The sequence below is a fragment of the Phodopus roborovskii genome, unplaced genomic scaffold (genome assembly GCF_943737965.1).
Source record: "Phodopus roborovskii unplaced genomic scaffold, PHOROB, whole genome shotgun sequence".
Taxonomy (NCBI): Eukaryota; Metazoa; Chordata; class Mammalia; order Rodentia; family Cricetidae; genus Phodopus; species Phodopus roborovskii.
This window is the reverse complement of record NW_026126616.1, coordinates 1,413,007-1,434,795: the sequence shown is the minus strand read 5'-3', so window position 1 is coordinate 1,434,795 and position 21,789 is coordinate 1,413,007. Positions and strand designations below refer to the sequence as shown.

The following is a 21,789-nucleotide window of genomic DNA, read 5'->3' as shown; positions in this document are numbered from 1 at the left end:
GATGCCGTCCTCTTCCTGAGGAAAGCAGGCTTGGAGTAAAGTTTAGTTTGGTGTGGACCATACTCCTAGCCGGGGGCGCTGAAGGGAGGAGGGACAGTAACTGTGTGATTTTTGTTCCAGTGCCGTTTGAGGGACATGACGTACTCTGCCCCGATCACAGTGGACATTGAGTATACCCGAGGCAGCCAGAGGATAATCCGCAACGCCTTACCCATTGGCAGGTGAGAAGTGAAGTTGCTATTGGAGCCGCACTGGAGTTTGGCTCCATAATGTGATCCTAAGCAAATTAATAAGTCTTCTTTGTTTCTTTCCCTCGTCTGAAGTGTGCGGGAAGCAGTACTTATCTCATGGAATTACCTTTGGATCCTTAGAGTTAGGGCCACGTATAGCTGTGGTTCTTAGTGATCGTATATCATTTTGTAAAGCTGAGGAAAATGCTTCCCTGCTCTTCTCCTGACACTAGCAGTGAGCGCTCAGTAGGTCAGCTAGGTGATGCCAGCAGTGAGCGCTCAGTAGGTCAGTTCGGATTTCATTGAATTCTCCTGCACTGGGCTTCTTGCTGTGCAACCTGTGCATAGTTTCCCTAGATGTTTATGTGTTGCAGTAGTTGTGGAAGAAGTTAGTATCTCTCAGAAGTTTGAAAATAATGGATGTCATCAGCTAGTATTTTTGGAATGTGCTTTTCCTAATTAGGGACATTTATTGAGTCTTCTGAAGATATAGTTGTGAATTTAAAGTGATTTTGGTTTTCTTGAGGTAAACCATGTGTACCTCCAAACCATGGTTGGAGGATGTAGCTCGTTTGCGTCTATTGCATAAACACTCTTTACATGTATACATGTATGTAGTCAGTGTATTCTGTACTTGAAATCTTTTCAACTTTATGTTTTTATTTTCTCCGAAATGCATAAATACCATTTCTGACTGTGTTACTTTAGAATTAAAACTGCATAACTTATCAAAGATTGAGTATAATAACTTTATTATCCTTTTAAGAAGAATAACATCTTAGAAAGCTTTGACTTGGATCAAGTCCTTGACTTTTGTTATTCCAGGTTCTTCTTACCTTTCGTTTTAACCCATAAATTCAAAATCATTGTTGTTTTATAAAGTTAACATTTAGTATTATTTCTGTGCATTTGTTTTTGTTATTTTTCTAAGATTTACTTTATTTTTTGTATATGGATGTTTTGTCTACATGTATGTATGTATGTATGTATACTACATGTGTGCTTGGTTCTGAAGGAGGGCTGAAGACAGCATCAGGTCCCCTAGATCTAGAGTTAGAGATGGCTGTGAGCACCCATGTGGTTGCTGGGAACTGAAGCTGAGTTCTCTGGAAAAGCAGCCAGTGCTCTTGACCCCAGATCATCATTCCAGACCCTTGTTTGGTTTTCTTATGCACTATATGTTTTTTTTTTTCACGTCAGACTTTGGTTTGTGTTATATTTTCCATCTTCTGAAGATGGCGACTTTCTTATAGAAATTTCATTAGTGAGGGTCTTTTTACTTTTTAGTTTGCATCTGGAAACATCTCTACATGACCTCCACGTACTAACAGATGTAGGTTGTTCTCTGGGTCCTTTAATGCTCTCAGTCTACTCAGTTTTTCCTTTTGGTAATCTGCTTTGCTCTGGTTTTACACCCTCTTTCCCGATTTGCTGTGTTGTATGCTTAGGTGTGGTCCTCTGTTCTGTGTAAATATTAGGGTGACGGCTTTCACACAGCTTTTTCTCCTCTGAATAAGTTTGTCTGGAGGACTGAGTGGGTGTGCTGTAGACTGTCTTGCTCTTTGCGTGGTGTTTGCAGTCTCCATCATAGAGTACACCTCTTAGTCTTCCTAAAATACTGTTCTTGATAACTGCTCCCACTCAGTAATTCTCTTCTCTGTCAGCTGTGCCATTGCCATCCGGCTCAGCTGTAGATTTTTGTTATCCGTGCCAGAAAGTATGTCTGGGAAATCTTTGGTTTCCCTTGGCTCTTGTGGGAACATCTGACATCTTTGACATTCTTCAAACATGCTACACAGAGATGCAGGCCTTTCTGCCATGTGTTCACTGCATTTTTTTTTTTTTTTTTTTTTATGCCTCAACCTATGCATAATAACTTCCTTTTGTTTTACTTTAAACAGGATGCCCATCATGCTACGAAGTTCAAACTGTGTCCTGACAGGGAAGACTCCAGCAGAGTTTGCCAAATTGAATGAATGTCCGTTAGACCCAGGTATGTGTGATGACTTGCGTGTACCCTCTCCCCCGCTTCCTTGCTCTATGTTTTCCCCTATTTTCTACTATAGCCTTTCTGTCCTTTCATGAACTTGTTGCAAAACTGTGTTCATAAATGTCTGAAGATTTGGCACCTGTTTTATTCTAGATTTTTAAAAATACTCGATTCTTTTGTTAGCTTCAAAAGGTTGGTAGCTTAACTTCTGACTTATTGCCAGGACTTGTTCTTTTCTTTCTGCCTTTGTTCAGTGGTTTCTTTCGATGTACTTATAATTTGAGGATCTCACTAAGTTACTGTCTAAGCTGTTCTGAGAAGACCCCAGTAGCTCACTGCAGTCTGTGTTAAATATAGAAAAGGGAGAAAAGTGAAAATATTTTTGCTGGGTTTTAATCTCTTAGAATTTATATTATGCTGATTTTTAGACTATTTTTTTTTTGATAAAATTTCAAACAACAGAATGCAGAGTTTCTCCCAATGCCTTTATTTATGATTTAAATTGGCCTAGAGCTGCTTTACTTGAACTCCTTGCATCAAGGGATTTTGTTATTTGCTTGCTAGACTCAAGGGATTTTGTTGTTTGCTTGCTAGACCTTACTTGGCTAGACTCTAACCAAGTTTTTCGGAAGTTAAAATATTACCTTAGTTTTGCTTACATTTTGCAGATAGAACGAAAACCCATTCTGTCCTATTCCTGAGTTATGTGAAAAAAATATGTAACATTGGCCTGTGAATTTTATTTTGAAAACCTGATCATGGCCTACTATTGTTCCTGATTTGTTAGAAAAGTTGGAGCAAGTATCAGTTTCCATTGGAGATCCCAGGTTATTCCTGTGCTTAAGAACTAACTCTGCGGAGCCATCTGTTCAGTGCATTGCTCTTTTCATTTGGCTGGCTTGGTGAAATACGCGGGTGTTATAGATTGTCTTTCTGTTACCACAATACACGCCGTGACCAAAAGAAGGTTGGAGGGGGAGGGGTTTATTTGGCTTACACTTCCAGGTCACAGTCTGTCATTGAGGGTGTTCTGGGCAAGAGCTCGAGCAGGATTTGAAGCAGAAGCCACGGAAGAATACTGCTTTCTGGCTTGCTTCCAGGCTCGTGTTTCTCTACCTTCCTTATGTAGCTCAGGCCCACCTGCCTAAGGAGCGCACCGCACACATGGACTGGGCTATCCCACACCAATTAGCAATCAAGAAAGTGCCCGGCAGACGAGCCTGCGGGATAATCCAACGAAAGCAGTTTTTCAGTTGAGGTTCCCTCCTCCCCGTGTAGCAACAGCAAAACTGACCAGCACCTTCTCCCCCTCGTCAGCGTCACACACAAACGCGTCACTTTAAACCGCAATTGTTCCTTTCTGGCTCGTTCCAATTATCTCATGTTAGTGCCATAATACAAAATATAGTACAACCTTAAAAGTCCCACAATCTTAAAAAATTGCAGTGCTTCAAAGGGTCAAATTCTCTTTTAAAAACTCAGAGTCTTAATGAATGGACCTCTATAAATCCCAAAACAAATCATCTGCTTCCTTATTCCAAGAAGGAGGACAGGGCACAGTTGTAATCAGATCAGAGCCCAGACAATCCACAGTGTGAAAAATTCAGTGTCTGACATGTGCGATGCGCTCATGAGCTCCTGGCTGCGGAAGGCTTGGATGCTCCATTCTCCGGCTCTGCCACTGGAACGCACATGGCTTGTCCCATAGGCGCATGCAGCTTCACCGCACACCTGCCGCTGGCCCATGGTCCAGGCATCTCCAGGATCTTGGAGTCTCCGCTACAGCTGAGGCTTCGCCTTCACCAGTGGCTTCTCCTCTCTCTCTCTGGGGACGTTAGCACTTCCACGTGGCACCAAGCCTCAGCCTCTCTTTCCCACTCCCCCAGTCCTGCGGCTTCGATGCTGCCAAACCACTACCACATAGGAGACTTAAAATTATTAAGTTCTGCCTTGGTCCGTTCTGGACCACAGCTTCCGTGTGCTTACCCTGAGGACATAACTTCCCGGATGACTCACCAGGGATGTTGGTCTCTCATTAATTACCACTGTTTCTCAGTCCCAGATAACCTGCCTCCATTGTCTCCGTAAAGCAGAAGGTTCACTTCCACAGATCCTTAATGGAAAAATACCACACAAACAGCTCTAACAGAGTCTCTGCTTCCCTCTGAATCTTTACAAGCCAGGCCGCCATTGTCTGCCTTTTCAGTGTCCTTACCTTCCAAGCTGTCACAGAACGACCTATTACTCTCTGAGCACTCGATGGCTTTTCTAGCCCAAAGTTCCAAATGCTTCTTCCATAGTCCTCCTCAAACCAGCATGGTCAGGTCCACCACAGAAACACCCCACTTGTAGGTTAATTTCTGTCTCAGTTTGCAACTTGAAGAGAGATTTATTTAGCTTACTCTTCCAGCTCATAACCCATCATTGAGAGGAGTTAATTCAGGAGCTCGAGCAGGAACTGAAGCAGAAACCATGAGGGAATGCTGGTGTCTGTCTTGTTCCTGGGCTTACGTTCATCTCTCTTTCTCATGGCTCAGGACTATCTATCTACGGAGGGAGCAGTAGGCTAGGCCCTCACACATCAGTTAGCAATCCAGAGACATGCCCACCAGGCCCACCAGGCCAACCAGATGGATGCAATTCGTCAGTTGAGGTTCTCTCTTGCCAGTGGTCAACTTGGCAACAAAACTAACCGGGGCAACAGACCAATGAGATGCACTGTCTTCAAGAGATGTGTCAGCTTTGGTCGCTGTGGAAAACCATGCGCTGATACTATCATTGGTCCACAGAACGGTGCCACCAGTGCGGTCCCTTCGAGTTAATGGTTGCTGGTGCCTGAAGCAAATGATCACAGGCACCCACCTGTAATCTGAGTACTTGGGAGGTGGGGACAGGAGGGTCAGGGCCAGTCTATACTGGTACTTGGCGACTACCTCACCTGTTCACCCTGGTGTAGAAGAGGTGGTGAACCTTTCTTGTTTCCTCTGGGCAGGTGGCTACTTCATTGTTAAAGGGGTTGAAAAGGTCATTCTTATCCAAGAGCAGCTGTCCAAGAACAGAATCATTGTGGAGGCGGATAGGAAGGGGGCCGTTGGAGCTTCGGTTACCAGGTATGGTGTTTTTCAGAACACTAATCATTTCAACAACAGCGGGTGGGTACCTTCTCATATGGAGGTGGCGGTATTGAAAACTCATCTGTAGTGTAAGTTTATAAGTACGGCATTGGTTTCAGGGTTGGGGATGCAAGGCAGTGTTTGGAAGACACTAGTTAATTTGTGTTCTTTATTAATTTATATTAATTTATATAAAGAAACTTTTTAAGAAAAAGCACAAAATCACTCTTCAGGGTTTCCATACTCCTTTTCAGGTTTCTTTTTGTAAGCAAAGACTGTTCCATGCATAATACTGCATGAGCTATACCATGGCCTTAGCATGTCCTTGTTAGCTGTGCAGTCTAGCTCTTTTCACATTCCTCATTTCCTACAGCAGCACCCTGTAGGACTTCTGCAACATCTATTCTCGTGTGATTTGAAACTTGAAGGTTATGAGGGCAGGAAGACTGTAGCATATGTAAGACGTCAGTGTGCAGTAGATTCTCTTCTGGTGGCCTGTAATGAGCCTATTAACATAGGGTTCTGCAGGCTTCTTTCTCATGGAGAGGCAGCTAACAATAACGGCCACTTACAACTACCAAAGACTTAATAGGAACCAGTCAGTTTCTTTGGTAGATTGTGAATTTTAATTGTCGCCACGGTCCTTCAGGATAAATGATACTGTTTCTGTTTCATAACTAAGCTCAGGATCACCTTGCTTGTAAGAGGTCCTCAGCGTCCATCTCTTCCAACTGCACACAGTTTTGGAGCCAAAGCACTCTGGATTTGAATAGAAAAAGATGATGTTTCTGTCACTTAGCTTCTCTGTCTCAGTTTCCTCATGTGATTTAGAGGGAGCGCTCACTAAGTGTTGTTGTGTGGAGACTAGAACTCCTAAGCCACATGGCAACAGGGTAGTGGGCAATTCATATGTGCTACTATGGTTGAATAGAGCTTTGGTGATGTTGTGAAGGAGCTAAATTAGGATAACTCTTTGTTTTTCTGTGTGCCGGCCAATACTGTGGGTAACTTTTGGATTACTAATTATAAACTTAATTCTTCTTAGAATATGGGCTGATCCATTTTGAGATTTTTCTTAAAAAAAAAAAAAATCAGCCATGAATATATGCTTTACAGTGGATCAAAGTAATTCAGGTTGAATAAAAATCAAATAAGTTAAAAGCCAGGCACTGTGGTGCATATCTATAATCTTTGTATGTAAGAGTTAGAAGGAGGGGCAGGAGTTTAAGATCATCCTTATGTAGCAAGTTCAAGGCCAGCCTGGACACAAGATCTTTCCTCAAAAAACCAGCCAGCAAACACACAAGGGGAAAGGGAAGGGAAGTTAGGTCAAAGGGCAGAAGTCACTGGTCCATCCACAATATTTCTACCATAATCTTGAAGATGAAGAAGCAGGTGTAGTGTTTCTAAGTGTTCACAGAATTGGCAGGAAGTTGTGTATCATTGAATGCCTGTTAACTAGGGGCAGTTTTATTTATGGAACAGCTGACCCTGACTGGGTAGGGATGCAGTTTAACTGGCTTGTGTTCATTCATAGCTCCACCCATGAGAAAAAAAGCAGAACCAACATGGCCGTGAAACAAGGACGATTTTATCTGAGGCATAACACCTTGTCTGAAGACATACCCATTGTCATCATATTTAAGGTAAGACTTCAGCCCTTTTCCTGAAAAACCAGAGTTTCTCTGGTTTCTTCTCCTTACTAATTACAGTCTTTATCACATTTTAATTTATTTTTCTGTACGTGTGTGAGTGTGCATGCTATAGTGTGTCTGTGTGGTGGAGGCCAGAGGACGAAACGGACAAGCCGCGTCTCTCCTCCCACCACGTGAGTCCCAGATGAACCCAGCTCATCGGGCTCCGCATTAGCACTTCACCCACTCAGCCGCCCTACTGTTCTTGTTTTTCACATAGAATTAGGTAAGGCAAACTTAGGCAGGTAAGGGATTCTACGGGTAGAAAGGTTTGTGTCATACATATGTCGTATGATAATCTGTTTTTTGTTTGTTTGTTAGTTTTAGGTGATGCCAGACTGTACAAGGGTGTAATAGTGAATTAGCCTTTCCCACCGTCTTCCTCTTCACAAAGTGCTACCTAGAGATCCCACTTCTACCAGTTCCTCATGAGTCTTTCACGTGGCGGTTTGCATACTCATGGGTAGAAACGCGCAGTGCATATTATTTCACACTCAGCTCTTTTTGATTTTATAACTTACATCTTGGATATGGTGTAATAGTTGTATGTGCAGACTTGGTGTCTTTGTTGCTGTGGTAAATGACAACAGCAGTACATGGGGAAAGGGGTTTATTTTGCTCCACAGCCCATCGTGGCAGGAAAGTCAACATGGCAGAAGCCTGAAGCATCTGGTCACATTGCATCTGCGGTCAGGAAGCAGAGAAGGCAGAGCTCTTGCTCAGCTCACTTTCTCCTGTCCAGGACCACAGCCTGGGCATGGTGCCACTCAGTATTTGTCTTCCCATCTTGAAAATCCAATCAAGACAGGCCCCACAGCATGCCCAGAGCCTGTCTCTGAGGTGACTCTAAGTCTCACCAGGTTGACGTGGGGATTAGCTACAGACAGATCCGTTGACAGATTGTTGTTGCACTTACAGGTGTCTCTGTAACAAGTCTTGTCCTGTCCAGCAATCCAGCTCCCAAATAACAACACAGAGATTGCTTGTTAATTATAAAAGTTTGCCCTTAGCTTAGGCTTGTCCCGTTAGCTCTTATACCTTAAATTAACGTGTTATCTTAATCTACATTTTGCCTCGTGGCTTTTTAATCTTTCTTGCAGCTTGCACCCCCTCCTGTTTCTTGTCTATCTGTCAGGTGACTCTGCATTCTTCTTTCCAGAGTATTCTCTGTCCCCTGAAGTCTCATTTAACCTTTCCTGTCTATTCATTGGCCATTCATCTCTTTATTACACTAATTACAACAAATACATTTTCATACAATGTACTAATATCTCGAGTTTCCCCCTTTTATCTAAATAAAAAGCAAAGGCTTTAACTTTTAACATAGTAAAATTGTATACAATAAGAATGATTATCAGGTAACAATTACATTCACAATGTCCAGTCCATTTGTATTTAGCAAATTTGGAGAAAGTACTGTAGTGTCTGTCCTATTTTAGTGAGTCCAAATTTGGTACCTAATTTACTTTCAATCCTAACTTGTATTACCAACCAAAAACTATCTTTTTAGACCTCAAAACATTTTCTAGATAAATAATTTAAGCTTTTATATCTCTCAACCTTATACACTTTATATATCTCTTATGTTATTTTCTTTTCTGTGTTTGGCAACAATGAAAACTGTAACTATAACTTTCTCGTCTTCAGCTGCATCAGAGATCCAAGAAAGATATACTATTACCTGATTTAATAGGAAGTGCAGAACAACTTCCAAAAGTATACAAATGACAGAGACAGCTGGCTGCCTGGACAATCACCCAAGGTTCCTCAGCAATACTGGGGCATCCATCTTTGGCCTACGGGCCTAGAATATCTGACATACTTTTTTGTGAAGTAGGAAATTTTGAAGGACTGCCTTACCTTGTCTTGGCAAAGTTTGGCAGTTGTGTTCTTTTGTGTCCTGCTTGTCCAATTTGGACAGCATGCTGTATGTCAGCAGTTGAGGCAAAGGCAGTTTCTTTGCCCAGTGGCTTATGTTTGTCTCATTAGGTCTTATAACTTAAATTAACCCACTTGTATTATATTGTTATATTAGTCTATGTTTTGCCTCATGGCTCTTTACCTTCCTTTTATCTTGCGCCTCTTGTTTCTTCTCCATCTAGCTGTTGACTCTGCTTTTCTTCTTTCCAGAGTTCTCTGACCCCTGAAGTCCCTCCTGGCTTCTTCCTGTTTAGCTTTTGACCATTCAGCCTTTTATTACATCAAACACAGCAAATCCATTTCTACACAGTGTACACATATCCCACAACATGATCTGGGTCCCAGTTCATGGACACAAAGCTCTTGATATAAAACACGCTGTGATAGGCTCTATCTTGGGAAATTCCAGATCTGTTCTTTTTTATAGACTTCTAGATTCTCTTGTTTCTAGATAAACATGTGTCCTTACTATACAACTGGATTTTTAAGTAGTGGCTTAGAACCTGAAAAGCTATTTCCTGTGGAAATGATTAGTTGGCAGTCTTCTTGGAAACTGCTATGGTCTGTTTAACATGTTGTGAGGTGTGAATATAGGTAACATGAATCTGGATGCCTAACTTAACTAGTACAGAGGGAGGCCCCACACAGCTTGTTGGGTAATCTCAGAGACAAACACTGCTCAGTAGCACCCTTCAGTTTCACTCCAGGACTCAGCTTTCCTGTCCCACAGCCGCTCTATAGGAGAATGGAGTCACCAGGCAGAGATCCTATACCGAGGCAGCAACTAATCTGCTTAACAAGGAAAAGCATTTGTAGTCACAAAGAAGAGACTGGGCCTCTACTCTTAACGATGTCCCGGATTGCATGGGCGCCGGGCTTCTTCAAGTGTGGCTTGTGGTTATGGGTGGGATATGCCCCTGGACATTCGCAGGTACTGACTCATGCTGACAAATCAGGTTCTTTAACTTGAGAAATAGCCATATGTGAGATGCAGTCGTATGAAAGGGGTTCTACAGACTATTTTCTATGTTTAATATAGCTTAATATTCTTTTGAGTTCTGTATGGAACCCATATTGGAGCCCAACAATTGGCTGAAAGTTCTATATGGAGTCATTGATTTTCTTTACAAGATAATGACAGCAGTCATAGCAATAGGACCATTATATCAGGAGTCCAAAGAGAGTCTCATGCATTCTGCTGTCTAACTTCCCTTCTTTGAAGTTTGTATTTTCAAGTACAGAAGGAATTTTGGTTTTCCTAGGAAAACCCTACAGCACCTGGCAATGTCTCATGTATACACAGTGACAGAGACATTTTATCTACCAGCCTAGAATTACATCTTCAGCAGAGGGCAGTATGTCTCCATGTATCCATGGCACGTTTTTTTTCTCCAAAGTCTTGAACATGAGAATGAATAACATTGCTGTTTTTAGACTAGGAGTGTTAATTGATCAGAAGCATAAGATCCTTTTATCACTCATGTAGATGCATGCGTGGATTAAAAACCTGAAAAGCTTTTTTTGACTAGATGACCACAGTTTAATAGAACAGTTTCTTCTGTAATATTTAATATCTGTGTTGTAAACATAAGCAGATAGAGCTGACTTAAGTTCTATCTAGAAAAAGGCAATGAATTAACAATATGTTTTTTATGTAACCAGTTAAAAATGAAGAAAGGCTCTGAAAAGTTTAGCATATTTTTATATATTTTATAGGTCTTTTTGTGACTTATGATATACATAACAACTTACTGTGTTTTACATGACGATAGGTTACAGCATCTTTCTGCATGGTCGTTAGTGGTAATTATGTGTGTAACTTGTTTCTTGGTATCTAGAGCGTGATTTTAGGTGTCTGTTTTCCTTTCCACTTGGGTGTTTTCAGTCTTAGACACGCACTCTGAACTGGGTATCCTTAGCATGCTTGTTCATGCACACTGCTGATAGATTGTGGGATTTTAATCCTGGAAGTGGGAGTGTATCTCTTCAACACTTGGTAAGTGTTGCATAAATGACATTTAAAATAGCGTTTAAAACTGTTTAGTTCAGATAAGTGAACTGATTGTATACAGTCATGTGTTAGTCTTCTCCTGCAGGAGTGTTTTAGTCAGCTGTTGAGGACTCTTTGTTTACCACCCCTTATTTCTACCTGGGTGACTGTGCAGCTTACTGGAGATCTTAGAGGCCAACAGATTTAGCCTAAATTTCTGTTCTTTCCACTTAGTAGCTGTGTGACATTGTGAAGAATTACCACCTTCTCTGAGTCCCGAATAACTCATCTTTCAACAGAAAATTCACCTCCGGGGCAATGTATGAGACACAGATGAAATCATGTGTTCCTTTCTCTTTGCTTGGCCCTCCTTACCCCTTGTCAGAAGCTGGGGAAAAAGAACCTGGATGCTGCAAGAAGCACTTGGTTTCTCTTTGTGTGTTGTGTGGCCTGAAAGACCTTGACAGTCATTAGGACCTGATGGTTGTTGATTGTAACCAACAATTGGCTCAAAGTGGCTGGAGCAGCAGGGTCTCCAGACACCATGCTGGGTGTGAACGTGCTGGGTAGAGCTTGGAAGGCCTGGGCCAGCCTTACTTAAAGGCTTGAATCGCCAGGTCTCCTGCCCATGAATCTGCCCTCTTCCCATTTTGTGTCCCATGCTTTCAGCAGTTATAAGTTGCATCTTTTAGCCCAGGAGGATCTCAGGGGCTGGGCTTTGTTTCTTAGAGCCAGCTTCTGTGGACGTTTTTGTTTGTTTGTTTGTTTTTTTAATCTTTAAAGGGAATCAACTACAGATTTAAAGAACTCATCACAGTTCCCCTGCTATCGGCAAGAACAGCTGCTAGCAGTAAAACTTTCAGCTCCCTACAGAAAACCAGAGGCTCTGGATCTTGGTTCTGTGAGGGAGTCACCATCATCAGGGCCCTTACACGTCTCCCTCCCCATCAGTGCAAGTCACTAGTGTCTTCTCTCTACCTTTAAAACTTGCACTTTGTAGGTCTCTCAGGACAGCTTCATGCTACTTTTTAAAGAGTGCCTCTCCTGGATTTTGTTCAGTGTCACTGACTGCCAGACGGTGCATGACCTTCAGACAAACTTTATCTCTGCCATTTTTTTCCCTAAGGTTATTATTGTACAGCATTTCTCTCTTGACTTTTTGGTTAGTGGGAGTGATGAGGGTTCAGGAGTACAAAGAGTTCCACATAATATTAGTTTTCAGGTGTCTAAATTATATCTGTAAAGCGAAATGGATGGGCATCTTGTTTGTTTCCATGGCGATATGTCATTTATTTGTAGCCATGACTGCTGAAGGCTAAACAGTGCTAAAGTTGATTCAGTCTTTGGAGCTGAGGCTCTTTTGACAATACTTGTCTGAGTCATGGTCTCTGTGTCTCAGTGACCCAGTAGGGAGGATTTAGTCTTGCCGGAACGCTTGGGCAGCCCCCCATGCCTTTATTCCTGAACCACCTAAGTCTCCTCAGTTCCCCGAGTTTTATGAGCCTCCCTCTTCCCTTCAGGAGGGGTATGTCAATTCAGAAATAACTACAAAGACGCATCTTTGTTCTGTTGGTCAGAAATCTGGGGGTTATTTGGCTGGGGGCTCCTGGCTCAGGGTCTGTGTGTTATCAGAAAGTCTGTCTGTCGTCACCTGACGCTGAATTAGAGCTGGGCGACCACGGACATGGTAAGAGGCTGTAAGGGTTTTGTTTTTTAACCCCTCGACTCCTCACATTCTTTTCACAGGGCAGCATTCTGGCCAAGCGTCTGAGTAAGAGTGAGCACAGGGCCATGTGTGCTACAGAGGCAGCAGCTTGCAACGCATAAGAAGGTTCCTAGTCAGGGCCACACTCACTTTCAGCAATGATCGTTTCTGACTTGCTACCATGGGGATGGCCTTGCTTTTGGTTTGCTGTTGTTACTGTGACTCCACTGAATCTAGAGATGACCCCAACTAACAGTCTGAACAGCAGTGGAGAGGCTACCTTAAATGCCATTCCCCAATAATGAGATTGATGACTAAATTATACGCCATCCTAGAGCCCTCATCTAGTAGCTGATGGAAACAGAAGCAGACACCCACAGCTAAACTGAGCTGAACTCCTGGAATCCTGTTGCAGAGAGGGAGCCGTGATGAGCAAAGGGGTCAAGACCAGGCTGGAGAAACCCACTAGACTTCCCAGCCTCAGTTCTTCGTGGTGAAACTCTTACAATATTCCAAAAAATTGGGATGGTTGTGCACATGCACATGCTTGAGGATGTTTGTTTTCCTCTTCCTAATGACAATTTCTATTTCAGGTTCTCGTGCAGATTGGGCTATGGCTGCCAGTGCCAGATGGCCCCATCTCTGAGAGAAGAGCTGGCTCTTGCTTAGGAGTAATACCCACAAACAATGCCAGATTAGCATAAGCAAATGTCAGTGAGTGAACACAAAGCCAACGCTCTGCTCTTTCCTTCCCTTCCTAGGCCATGGGTGTTGAGAGTGACCAGGAAATCGTGCAGATGATTGGAACAGAGGAGCACGTGATGGCTGCATTTGGGCCCAGCTTGGAGGAGTGCCAGAAAGCTCAGATTTTCACACAGATGCAGGTGTGCTTTTCATGATGGCTGTGGCTGTGGATTGAGACATCAGTGCTGCTCATCTCAATGAGCCACCATTGCAGTGGCTTTGGGCTGTAGGTTTGGGAAGGGAGTTGAGAATAGTGAGTTCTTTTGACTCACTTCTGTAAACTGGAGGAAGGTGTCTGCCTGAGGCAGGCAGACGGGCTGGACTTTTCAGAAGAGGACTTTGTGGGGAGGAAGCTTCTTGTGTACCTCGATAACAAGCGCCGTCTCCCCTCTCCATTCAAGGAATGGTCCATTTTTAAAAGTATTGGCACTGGCGTGCTTTTGTTCTTCTTTGATGTCCTTTGATGGTGCTGCTGGTGGTGGTGGTGTTATGATAAAACACCATGACCAAAGCAACTAAGGGAAGAGTTGGTTTTGGCGTTCGGTTCCAGAGAGATAGAGTCCATAATGGTGCTGAAAGCATGGTAGTAGGAAGCTGGCCAGTCACGTTTTCACTGATACAAAGGAAGTAGGAAGAGAGCAGGAATTAGGGAAAGGTCATCCTCACACCCCACCCCCAGTGACATACTTCTCCAACATAGCTCCTCCTGGTGAAGGTTCCATAACCACCAATGGGGGGGGGGCAGTGTTCAGATACATGAGCTATGGCAGACATTTCTCATTTAGCACAGCATGGACCAAAACCAGGGCTTGCGTTGTCTGCATTGCAGGCATCCTACCAACGACCTTGGTACTAATACCCGTTTCATCCCCAACTTCCAATTTATCTATTCGGTCTCTATCCCATTTTCTAAATTCCTAATTACTTCAGTGTCAAGAAAGGTCCAGGAATAGTTCCTTTTATCCTCTCAGGATCATCACTGACCTCAGATACACCTGATGAGAACCTTGTAATCTGAGGAGAAGATGGCGTTAGGGAACTCCATGTGTGTAAACATACTTAATTCTACTTCCTTTTTCACGTGAGAGAGTCCTCATAGTAGTTGAGCTTTTCAGTCTGATATTCACAAGGTGTTTTGCTGACTCTGAGTCTATGGCATCCCTCATGCCCTCTGAGAGCTAGGGATGCCCTCCTGTAGAACTAGATTAGGTGGTTTGAATCTGTCCATATGTACATTGTCTACTGTGAAGTACTTACAGGAAAATACAAATCCTGGGTTTCTTTCTTCTGGTCATCTGTTTGTATGTTCTGAAATCAAATCCGTCTTGATGGTTTTTAGATGAAGTCATGCACTTAGGAAGGTTGATGACATTGCAAGTATGTGTAATTCCCAAGCACATCATTAGAGATTGCTCCTCACAGCTTTCTCTTTCTCTATGGTTAGTGGAAAAACGACTCAAATGATTGTGCAGACAGCATCAGGAAACATTATTTTTATTAGGAAGTATTATAAAAAAAGGCCTGTCTTGGAAGTGAAATACTTGATAGGCGTGAATCTTCATTTAAAAAAAAAAAATCAAGGAGTCTTGTCTAGGGCGCTAAGGACATGGAGAGGAAACATTAAGAAATAACCAGGAAGTAGGAAATGAACACTTTTCTTTTGAACAGGAACTGTGGGCTCAGCTTTGGGAGACTTGCTGTTCTGTCTGTGAACAGAAGTGTCCTAATGGTAACAGAGGGCTCTGATGATCTCCCAGCACATGTTAGCCATGGCTGTCAGGTAGCCTTCAGCATTGTAGAGCTGTGCAAGCAAAGGCTGCAATGGGTTGGAAACCACAACTGATGGAAATGTTTCTTCTATAACTCAATTAGATGGAAGAAAGATAATTTACTAACTTCAGAAAGAGAAATGTTTTTGTTTCCATGAACAGAAAGTATGAATTTGCAAGTGCTTATAGTCATGCGTGCTAGGCTAATAATAATCCAAAATGATTAGTTTATTGAGCATATAGTATTGGTTACGAAAGCATGAGCATCCTCTGAATGAGGGTGGAGGAAGTGTACTTCACAGTGGAATAGTGTTGTGTGACAAAACGTTTCCTGGGGAGATACAACACGTAAGTCCACTCACCCCTGATTAGGATCTCAGGAGAGGCCAAAGTCTGGATACCACCAGAGTCAAACTTGGTGGACCAGTGAGTGCTATTGGAAGGGTATGGGTGAGGAGCAGAGTTGACTCAGACAGCTGCATCACCAAAGGTCACCTCAGCATGGCTGACAGCTCACAGCCTCTGAAACCTGGAGCACACTGGAGCCTGCGGGCAGCTCAGCAGGTTGATCGAACATGCCTTTCCCAGTTGAGCCTGGTCTCGGCTCTCTGCTTCTTCCAGCCTGCTGGTCTCAGGTCCTCTTCACAGCTTTCTCTCTGTCTCCTTTGCAGTTCCCCTTGTCCTGGAGGAGCTCCCAGCTTCACTTGCTTACTCTGCCAGGGAGGGGGCCTAGTGAGTCTGCTCAGTCTCAGGAACTTCCTGAAGCTAAGTCTTGGGTTGTTTACCTGCCTGCTCAAGGAGCTTCTATGGGACGGGGTGTTTAAATTCTTCAGGAAGCTGTTACACTACAAGTAGCCCTTTGAAGATGTGGTGCTTCAGTTGATTGCTGAAAATCTAGGATTATTCTGTTTTGAGGCCTGTTGTTAGCCTCCACCATTTCCTCTGTTCTGAAGCCTTAGCTCTATATTTATGTTTTCATCCTTGTCAAGGGCTCTGGTGTACAGAAAAGGTGTTTGTTGCCTCTTGGGGGATGTTGGTAGGATTGACATTTTGTCCTACCTTGGTAGGCTGTTTCTGCAGCCTCACACTGTGAGAAGGTGGCATTGTTAGGTACCCAGGGAGGAGATGGCAGTGTGACTTCAGAAGGGACTCCCCTCTCCTGTCCCTCTAGAGTTTAACTCAATGTGAGGAATCTTGCAGCTTTTCCAAAGGAGAGGACTTTAATGGCAGCTCAGTTTAGAGGACATCAAGCTGCCTCTGTGTTTCCTGCCAGGTGGGGTTGGTCTTGTCAGTCTCTTCCTCCTTGCTTATTCAGCAGTCACTATGTGAGTACTTCAGTGTCTGCTTTATCTAGAGTACGGAACTTTAACCTCAGTCCTGTGTCTAACTTTTGCTAAGCATACAGTCCAAAATTTTCCCAAGGGTTTTGGTTGTTGTTTGTTGTTTCCTTTTATGTTGTTTGTCCCTTTACTACGTCATAATATTCCATTGTATGATTCGATTTTTCCCTTCTTGTGTTGATGGCCATTTGGGTCTTTTTTTCTTTTGCCTTCATGAACAGTGCTACCATTAACAAATGTTTATATGGACAAATCTTCATTTCTTTTGGGTAAATAAATAGGAGTTGAATCACTGAGCCAGAGAACGTGGTATATTTAACTTTTATAAAGTTGAAAATACCAAACTTTCCCAGTCCCCAAATGATCATGCCATTTTGTATTACTGGCTGCAGTCTTCGAGTCTGACTCCTTTTTGTTCTCACAGTATTTGGTGTTCTGTCTTTTTAATTTTAGATGTTCTTTTATTGTGGCCTTAATATTAATTTCTAGTGGCAAATTATGTTGAGCAACTTTTCATGTGTGAACCAATCACTGATTTTCTTTGTGAGGGGTTTGAACTATGTGTTTACTATCTTATTTATCTGTTTATTAATGAATTTCAGAGTCTTTTTAAAAATAAAAACTGAGCCAGGCATGGTGGCATATCTTTAATCCCAGTACTTGGGACACAGAGGCAGGTGGATGTCTTTGAGTTCCAGGATAGCCTCGTGTACAGAATGAGTTCCAGGATAGCCAGGGCTACACAGAGAAACCCTGCATTGCTTCTCTGGTCTTTTTCTTTCACGGTGTTGTTTACCTTTGGGGAAAAAAAACAATTACCCAAAAAGTTTGTGTTTTGTCCTTTGCAATCATTACTCTATCCTATTTAAGGAGGTCTTTGCCTACTCCAAATTAGGATATTTTCTGTATCTTTTTCTAGAAGTCATATAGTCTTAGTTTCCATGTTAGATATAAAGTCTTGTTTTGTTTTTCAAGACTAGGTAGCCCAGGCCATCCTAGAACTCACTTTGTAGACCAGGCTGGCCTCAAACTCAGAGATCCTCCTGCCTCTTCCTCCCTAGTGCTGGCATTAAAGCCGAGTGCACCATCGCCTGTCAGGTCTAAATTCTTATCTGAGATTAGTTTTTCCTTTTGGTGTGATATGGAGGCCCAGGCTCTTTGTTCATGTTTGGGTACTGAGTTGTGTTTTACCAATTCAAAGGGCAGTTTCTTTCTCGATGGCTGGTTTTGATGCTTGTCAAGGGTTTGTTGACCACTCAGTATGTTTGGGTTTTGTGATTTGTTTCCATCTTTCTCCATGCCAGTGTTATATAATTTTCATTACAGAGGTTTTGTTTGATTTTCAAGACATGGTCCCTGTATGCAGTCCTGGCTGATCCTGAACTCACTCTATAGGCCAGGGTGACCTCGAATTCACAGAGATCCACCTGCCTCTGCCTTCCAAGGATTGAGATTAAAGGCCTGTGATATCAGTGCCTGGCTACTGTAGTTTTATAGTTAAAACCATGATTGCTTCAGGTATCCAAGTCCTTTGCATATCCATGTAAATTGTGGAACCTAAAACTTTAGAATCGACTAATTTTGGGTTTTTTAAACCCTTTTGGGAATAAAATGATCTACTATGAATTTATTGGTTAATTTAGAAAGAATTTAAACTGTAAATCATGTTATCAAGTCTTTTAGCTGATGACATTCATTCTGCATTTATCATTTATTTGGGTTTTGTTTTCTCTGTAGCTTCTAGTATAGAGATTTTTTGTTTTGTTTTTGTTTTTTGAGACAGGGTTTCTCTGTATTGCTTTAGAGCCTGTCCTGGAACTCGCTGTGTAGACCAGGCTGGCCTCAAACTCACAGAGATCCTCCTGCCTCTGCCTCTTGAGTGCTGGGATTAAAGATGTGTGCCATCAATGCCCAGCTAATATAGAGATCTTAACATGATTTCCTTTTTTTTTTTTTTTTGCATGGGGGGTGGGAGTGGAGTTGGGGTGAGGGGAAGTACCCTATTCCACAGTGATATTCTGAATGAAGAATTGATGGCTACCTTATAGACGCACACAAATACAATTTCTCTCTATGATTTCTCAGTTCCCTATAAATAATTATGTGTCAACTTTATAGGAATAAGACAATTTAAAATTCAAAAGGGAACCAGTGTGTTAGTAGGCAGTGTGCCGTAGTGTTTTGCTATTGGTTCATGGTGTTGAGTCTTCGTTCCCAATGCAACAATCTTGTAACCAGGGTCCTTGCCACTTTGCCTGTAACAGCACGTCAGCAGTGATGCTCTGCAGTGATACAATTCAAACACTACTGTTTTTTTTTTTTTTTAATAGGCGTTAAAATATATAGGGAATAAAGTAAGAAGACAGAGAATGTGGGGAGGTGGACCAAAGAAAACAAAAATAGAAGAAGCAAGAGAACTCTTGGCCTCAACCATCCTGACCCATGTACCCGTGAGTAATTGCCAGCTATGAATGTTGTTGGTGAGATTCATGAATTCTTCCCAAGGACTCTGCAATACGGTTTATATGTTCTTTGAAGTGTATCCCCAAGAGCTAATTCTAGAGGACTATATTGTCCCGTTGGGACTTAGTTTCCGTTATCAGCGATGTTGGTAGCCAGTGTTGGCTGTATCTTTTTTTTTTTTTTCTTAATGTTCATTGGCTGAGGTCATCCCCCACCACCTTGAATTCAAGAGTTTTCAGCTTCCCTCTCTTATAGGGAAGACTCTTTCACCCATTGCTGGGTGGTTTGCTTTGTCACCTGACTAGTGAGTGTACAGAGAGAAGCTAGAGCCTGCCTGCTGGCCTTGAAGTGGGTCGTGTTTATTTTCTGTTGACTTACTGTTATAGGTCAGCTGCAGTCGTTTTTGGGGTATTTCCAGGAGCTGTCCTCTCCCTCAGTGAATGTGTGTGCCCCTTTTGCTAAATCAGAGCTCGCAAGCATTCCATCCTGGATAATATAATTCCAGGGTTGCAAACTATACCTTCAGGGAGTCTGTGGATGTAGACTGGCCTTGAGGCTCAGTTTTCTTACCTTAAAACACCTTGAGCAAATAATACATATGTGTACACTGCTCTGTGGCTTCTGATCTAATTCATACTATTGAAGCTGCGCTTGCACTGAGTTTTAGGCTCTTTTGGGTCATGGAAGCAGAAAGAGCTTTGGAGCTAGAGATACGATTGTTCAGACCCTGATTTTGAACTTTTGGTTTCCCTTGCACTAATTTGAAATTTTCTGAACTTAAGTTACAATGTAACACTACTTCCCCCCAATTCTCTTGTGATGATTTAAAGATTATGTAAGTTAGAACTTTGAGGGCAAAATAGGAACATGAGGTATTACCAAGATAAAGCAATACTGTTTGTTGTTCTTCAAGACCCAGGCTCAAGAATATTCTCTGTGCTAACACCCAGGAGTTTGCTAGGAAAAGTGAAACTCTCCCTAGACCTACTGAGTCAGAAACTCCAGAGTGAGCCACAGCCTGGCCACATGTATTTTAGCAAGTCTTCTGGGTGCCTGTGGCGCATACACAGATTGGGAAACCTTAACTGTTAAGAGGGGTACTACTCAAAAGTTTCCAGGTTCTGCTGACAGTTCTGTCCCAGTATTCTATTCTCACTTTAGAGCTTACCCATTTCATGTCAGCAGCCCCCAAGGGATGTCTGAACTGCTACTGGAAGTCTGCAAGTCAGGCATTTGTGTAGTCTATGAGTCATGTATGTAGTCTACAAGTCATGTACAGTCCTTAGAGTAGAGGATTCCCACTTTCCACATGATTGTGGACATTGTCCTGGGGAAATGTTCTCAGGATGAAATCATTTCCGTTAGGTCTAGGGTTGGGTTACAAGCATAGAGTGGTTAAAAAGGGAGGTGGGTAAAATGAGCTAAAGAACCATGAATGTAGCAGGGGTGGCTTCTATGAATATTCATGTTCACGTCTACCTCTAAGTCCACTAGTGTTTATGTTTGTGAAAGCGGAATGTGAACTGGGGTTTTTGTTGACAAATTAAAACGTGATTAATAAAATCTTATTCTCATGGGTAAGCAAAGCAAGTATTATTGATTATTAAATAGCCAGAAGAGTCAGATGATCGACACAACCTACCCAAGGCCAGGGAGGACATAGGGAGCAAAGCAGTTACCATAGACATCTTTGAAGAAAAGCTTCCTAAGGAAGTACAGGCAGAGATGGAGAATCTGAATACCTCTAGGGAGGTTTACAGACTAGCTGAATTCCTTAAAACGGGGAGATTTATAACAATTCATGGCTTGCTTATTTGAATGTAATAACATTGATTCTTTGCTCGAGGCACCTTGATTTAGAGTTCACCATCACAGAATGTTCCTCCGATTTCTGAATTACAGGTAAAGGAATTCAATTTCCGAGCTAAGTGCATCTACACTGCAGTGATGGTGCGAAGGGTAATTCTGGCCCAAGGAGATAATAAAGTTGATGACAGAGACTATTATGGTAACAAGCGACTGGAATTGGCGGGGCAGGTACTTTAATTATCTTCTTGAAGAGTTTAATTTTCTTTGATAAGATTAGTTTTTTTAGTCTCCTTAGATATGAATTCTTACATATCTAATAGAAACTGTGTGTAGTTTTGAAGTATAACTTTTGCATATGACTTAGATTTATTTTTTTTTAACCGTGGCAAGACCATGTTCTTTAAATAGCCCTGTAGTATGCCACCTGTGTTTTGTTGAGATGTAATATTGGAAGGGAAATGTGACTCTGAGTGATATTAACAGTTGTCTTAATTAACAATTTAATTTCAGTTAACAGTTTCAATAAACAAATGTTTCTTAGATACCTCCATGTTCCAGGCTTGCCCCTGGGTACTGGTGCTAGGTGTACAGGAGGAAGATTGTGTGTGTGTGTGTGTGTGTGTGTGTGTGTGTGTGTAAGTGTCCCTGAGAGCAGGTGCCCAAGGAGACTCAAGGCATCAGATCTCCTGGATCTGGAGCCACAGGTGGTTGTGAGCTGCCTTGCATGGGGGCTGGCACTGGAACCCTGTCCTCTGCAGGAGCAGGACTCTCTTAACCTCTGAGTCATCTCTCCAGCCCCAAACAAGTTCTGAAACCATGTGTGACTGAGTAAGTAGGCAGAGATGGGATTTCTAGAGTTCATGGCTCATGGGTTTGGATTTCATTTTGCATGGAGTGAAAAACCACTGTGCAGTTTTAGTCGGGGGTGACCTGAGCTGGGTTATAGATGGGAGAGGACACTTGGAGAGGAACAGGACAAGAATGGGCTGGCTGGAAGGCAATAGCAATGATCCAGATAGGGG

General features: G+C 42.5%; 1 protein-coding gene across 1 annotated transcript in view; it reads left to right on the top strand.

The window, feature by feature from the left end:
- Positions 1-21,789, top strand: part of Polr3b (RNA polymerase III subunit B) — an 84,271-nt gene that overhangs the window by 6,808 nt on the left and 55,674 nt on the right. Inside the window, exons 6-12 of the mRNA XM_051206196.1 lie at positions 121-221; positions 2,132-2,223; positions 5,213-5,330; positions 6,871-6,979; positions 13,404-13,526; positions 18,826-18,945; positions 20,861-20,995. Of these exons, the coding sequence (XP_051062153.1) occupies positions 121-221; positions 2,132-2,223; positions 5,213-5,330; positions 6,871-6,979; positions 13,404-13,526; positions 18,826-18,945; positions 20,861-20,995 (798 nt within the window). The remainder of the gene's footprint in view (positions 1-120; positions 222-2,131; positions 2,224-5,212; positions 5,331-6,870; positions 6,980-13,403; positions 13,527-18,825; positions 18,946-20,860; positions 20,996-21,789) is intronic.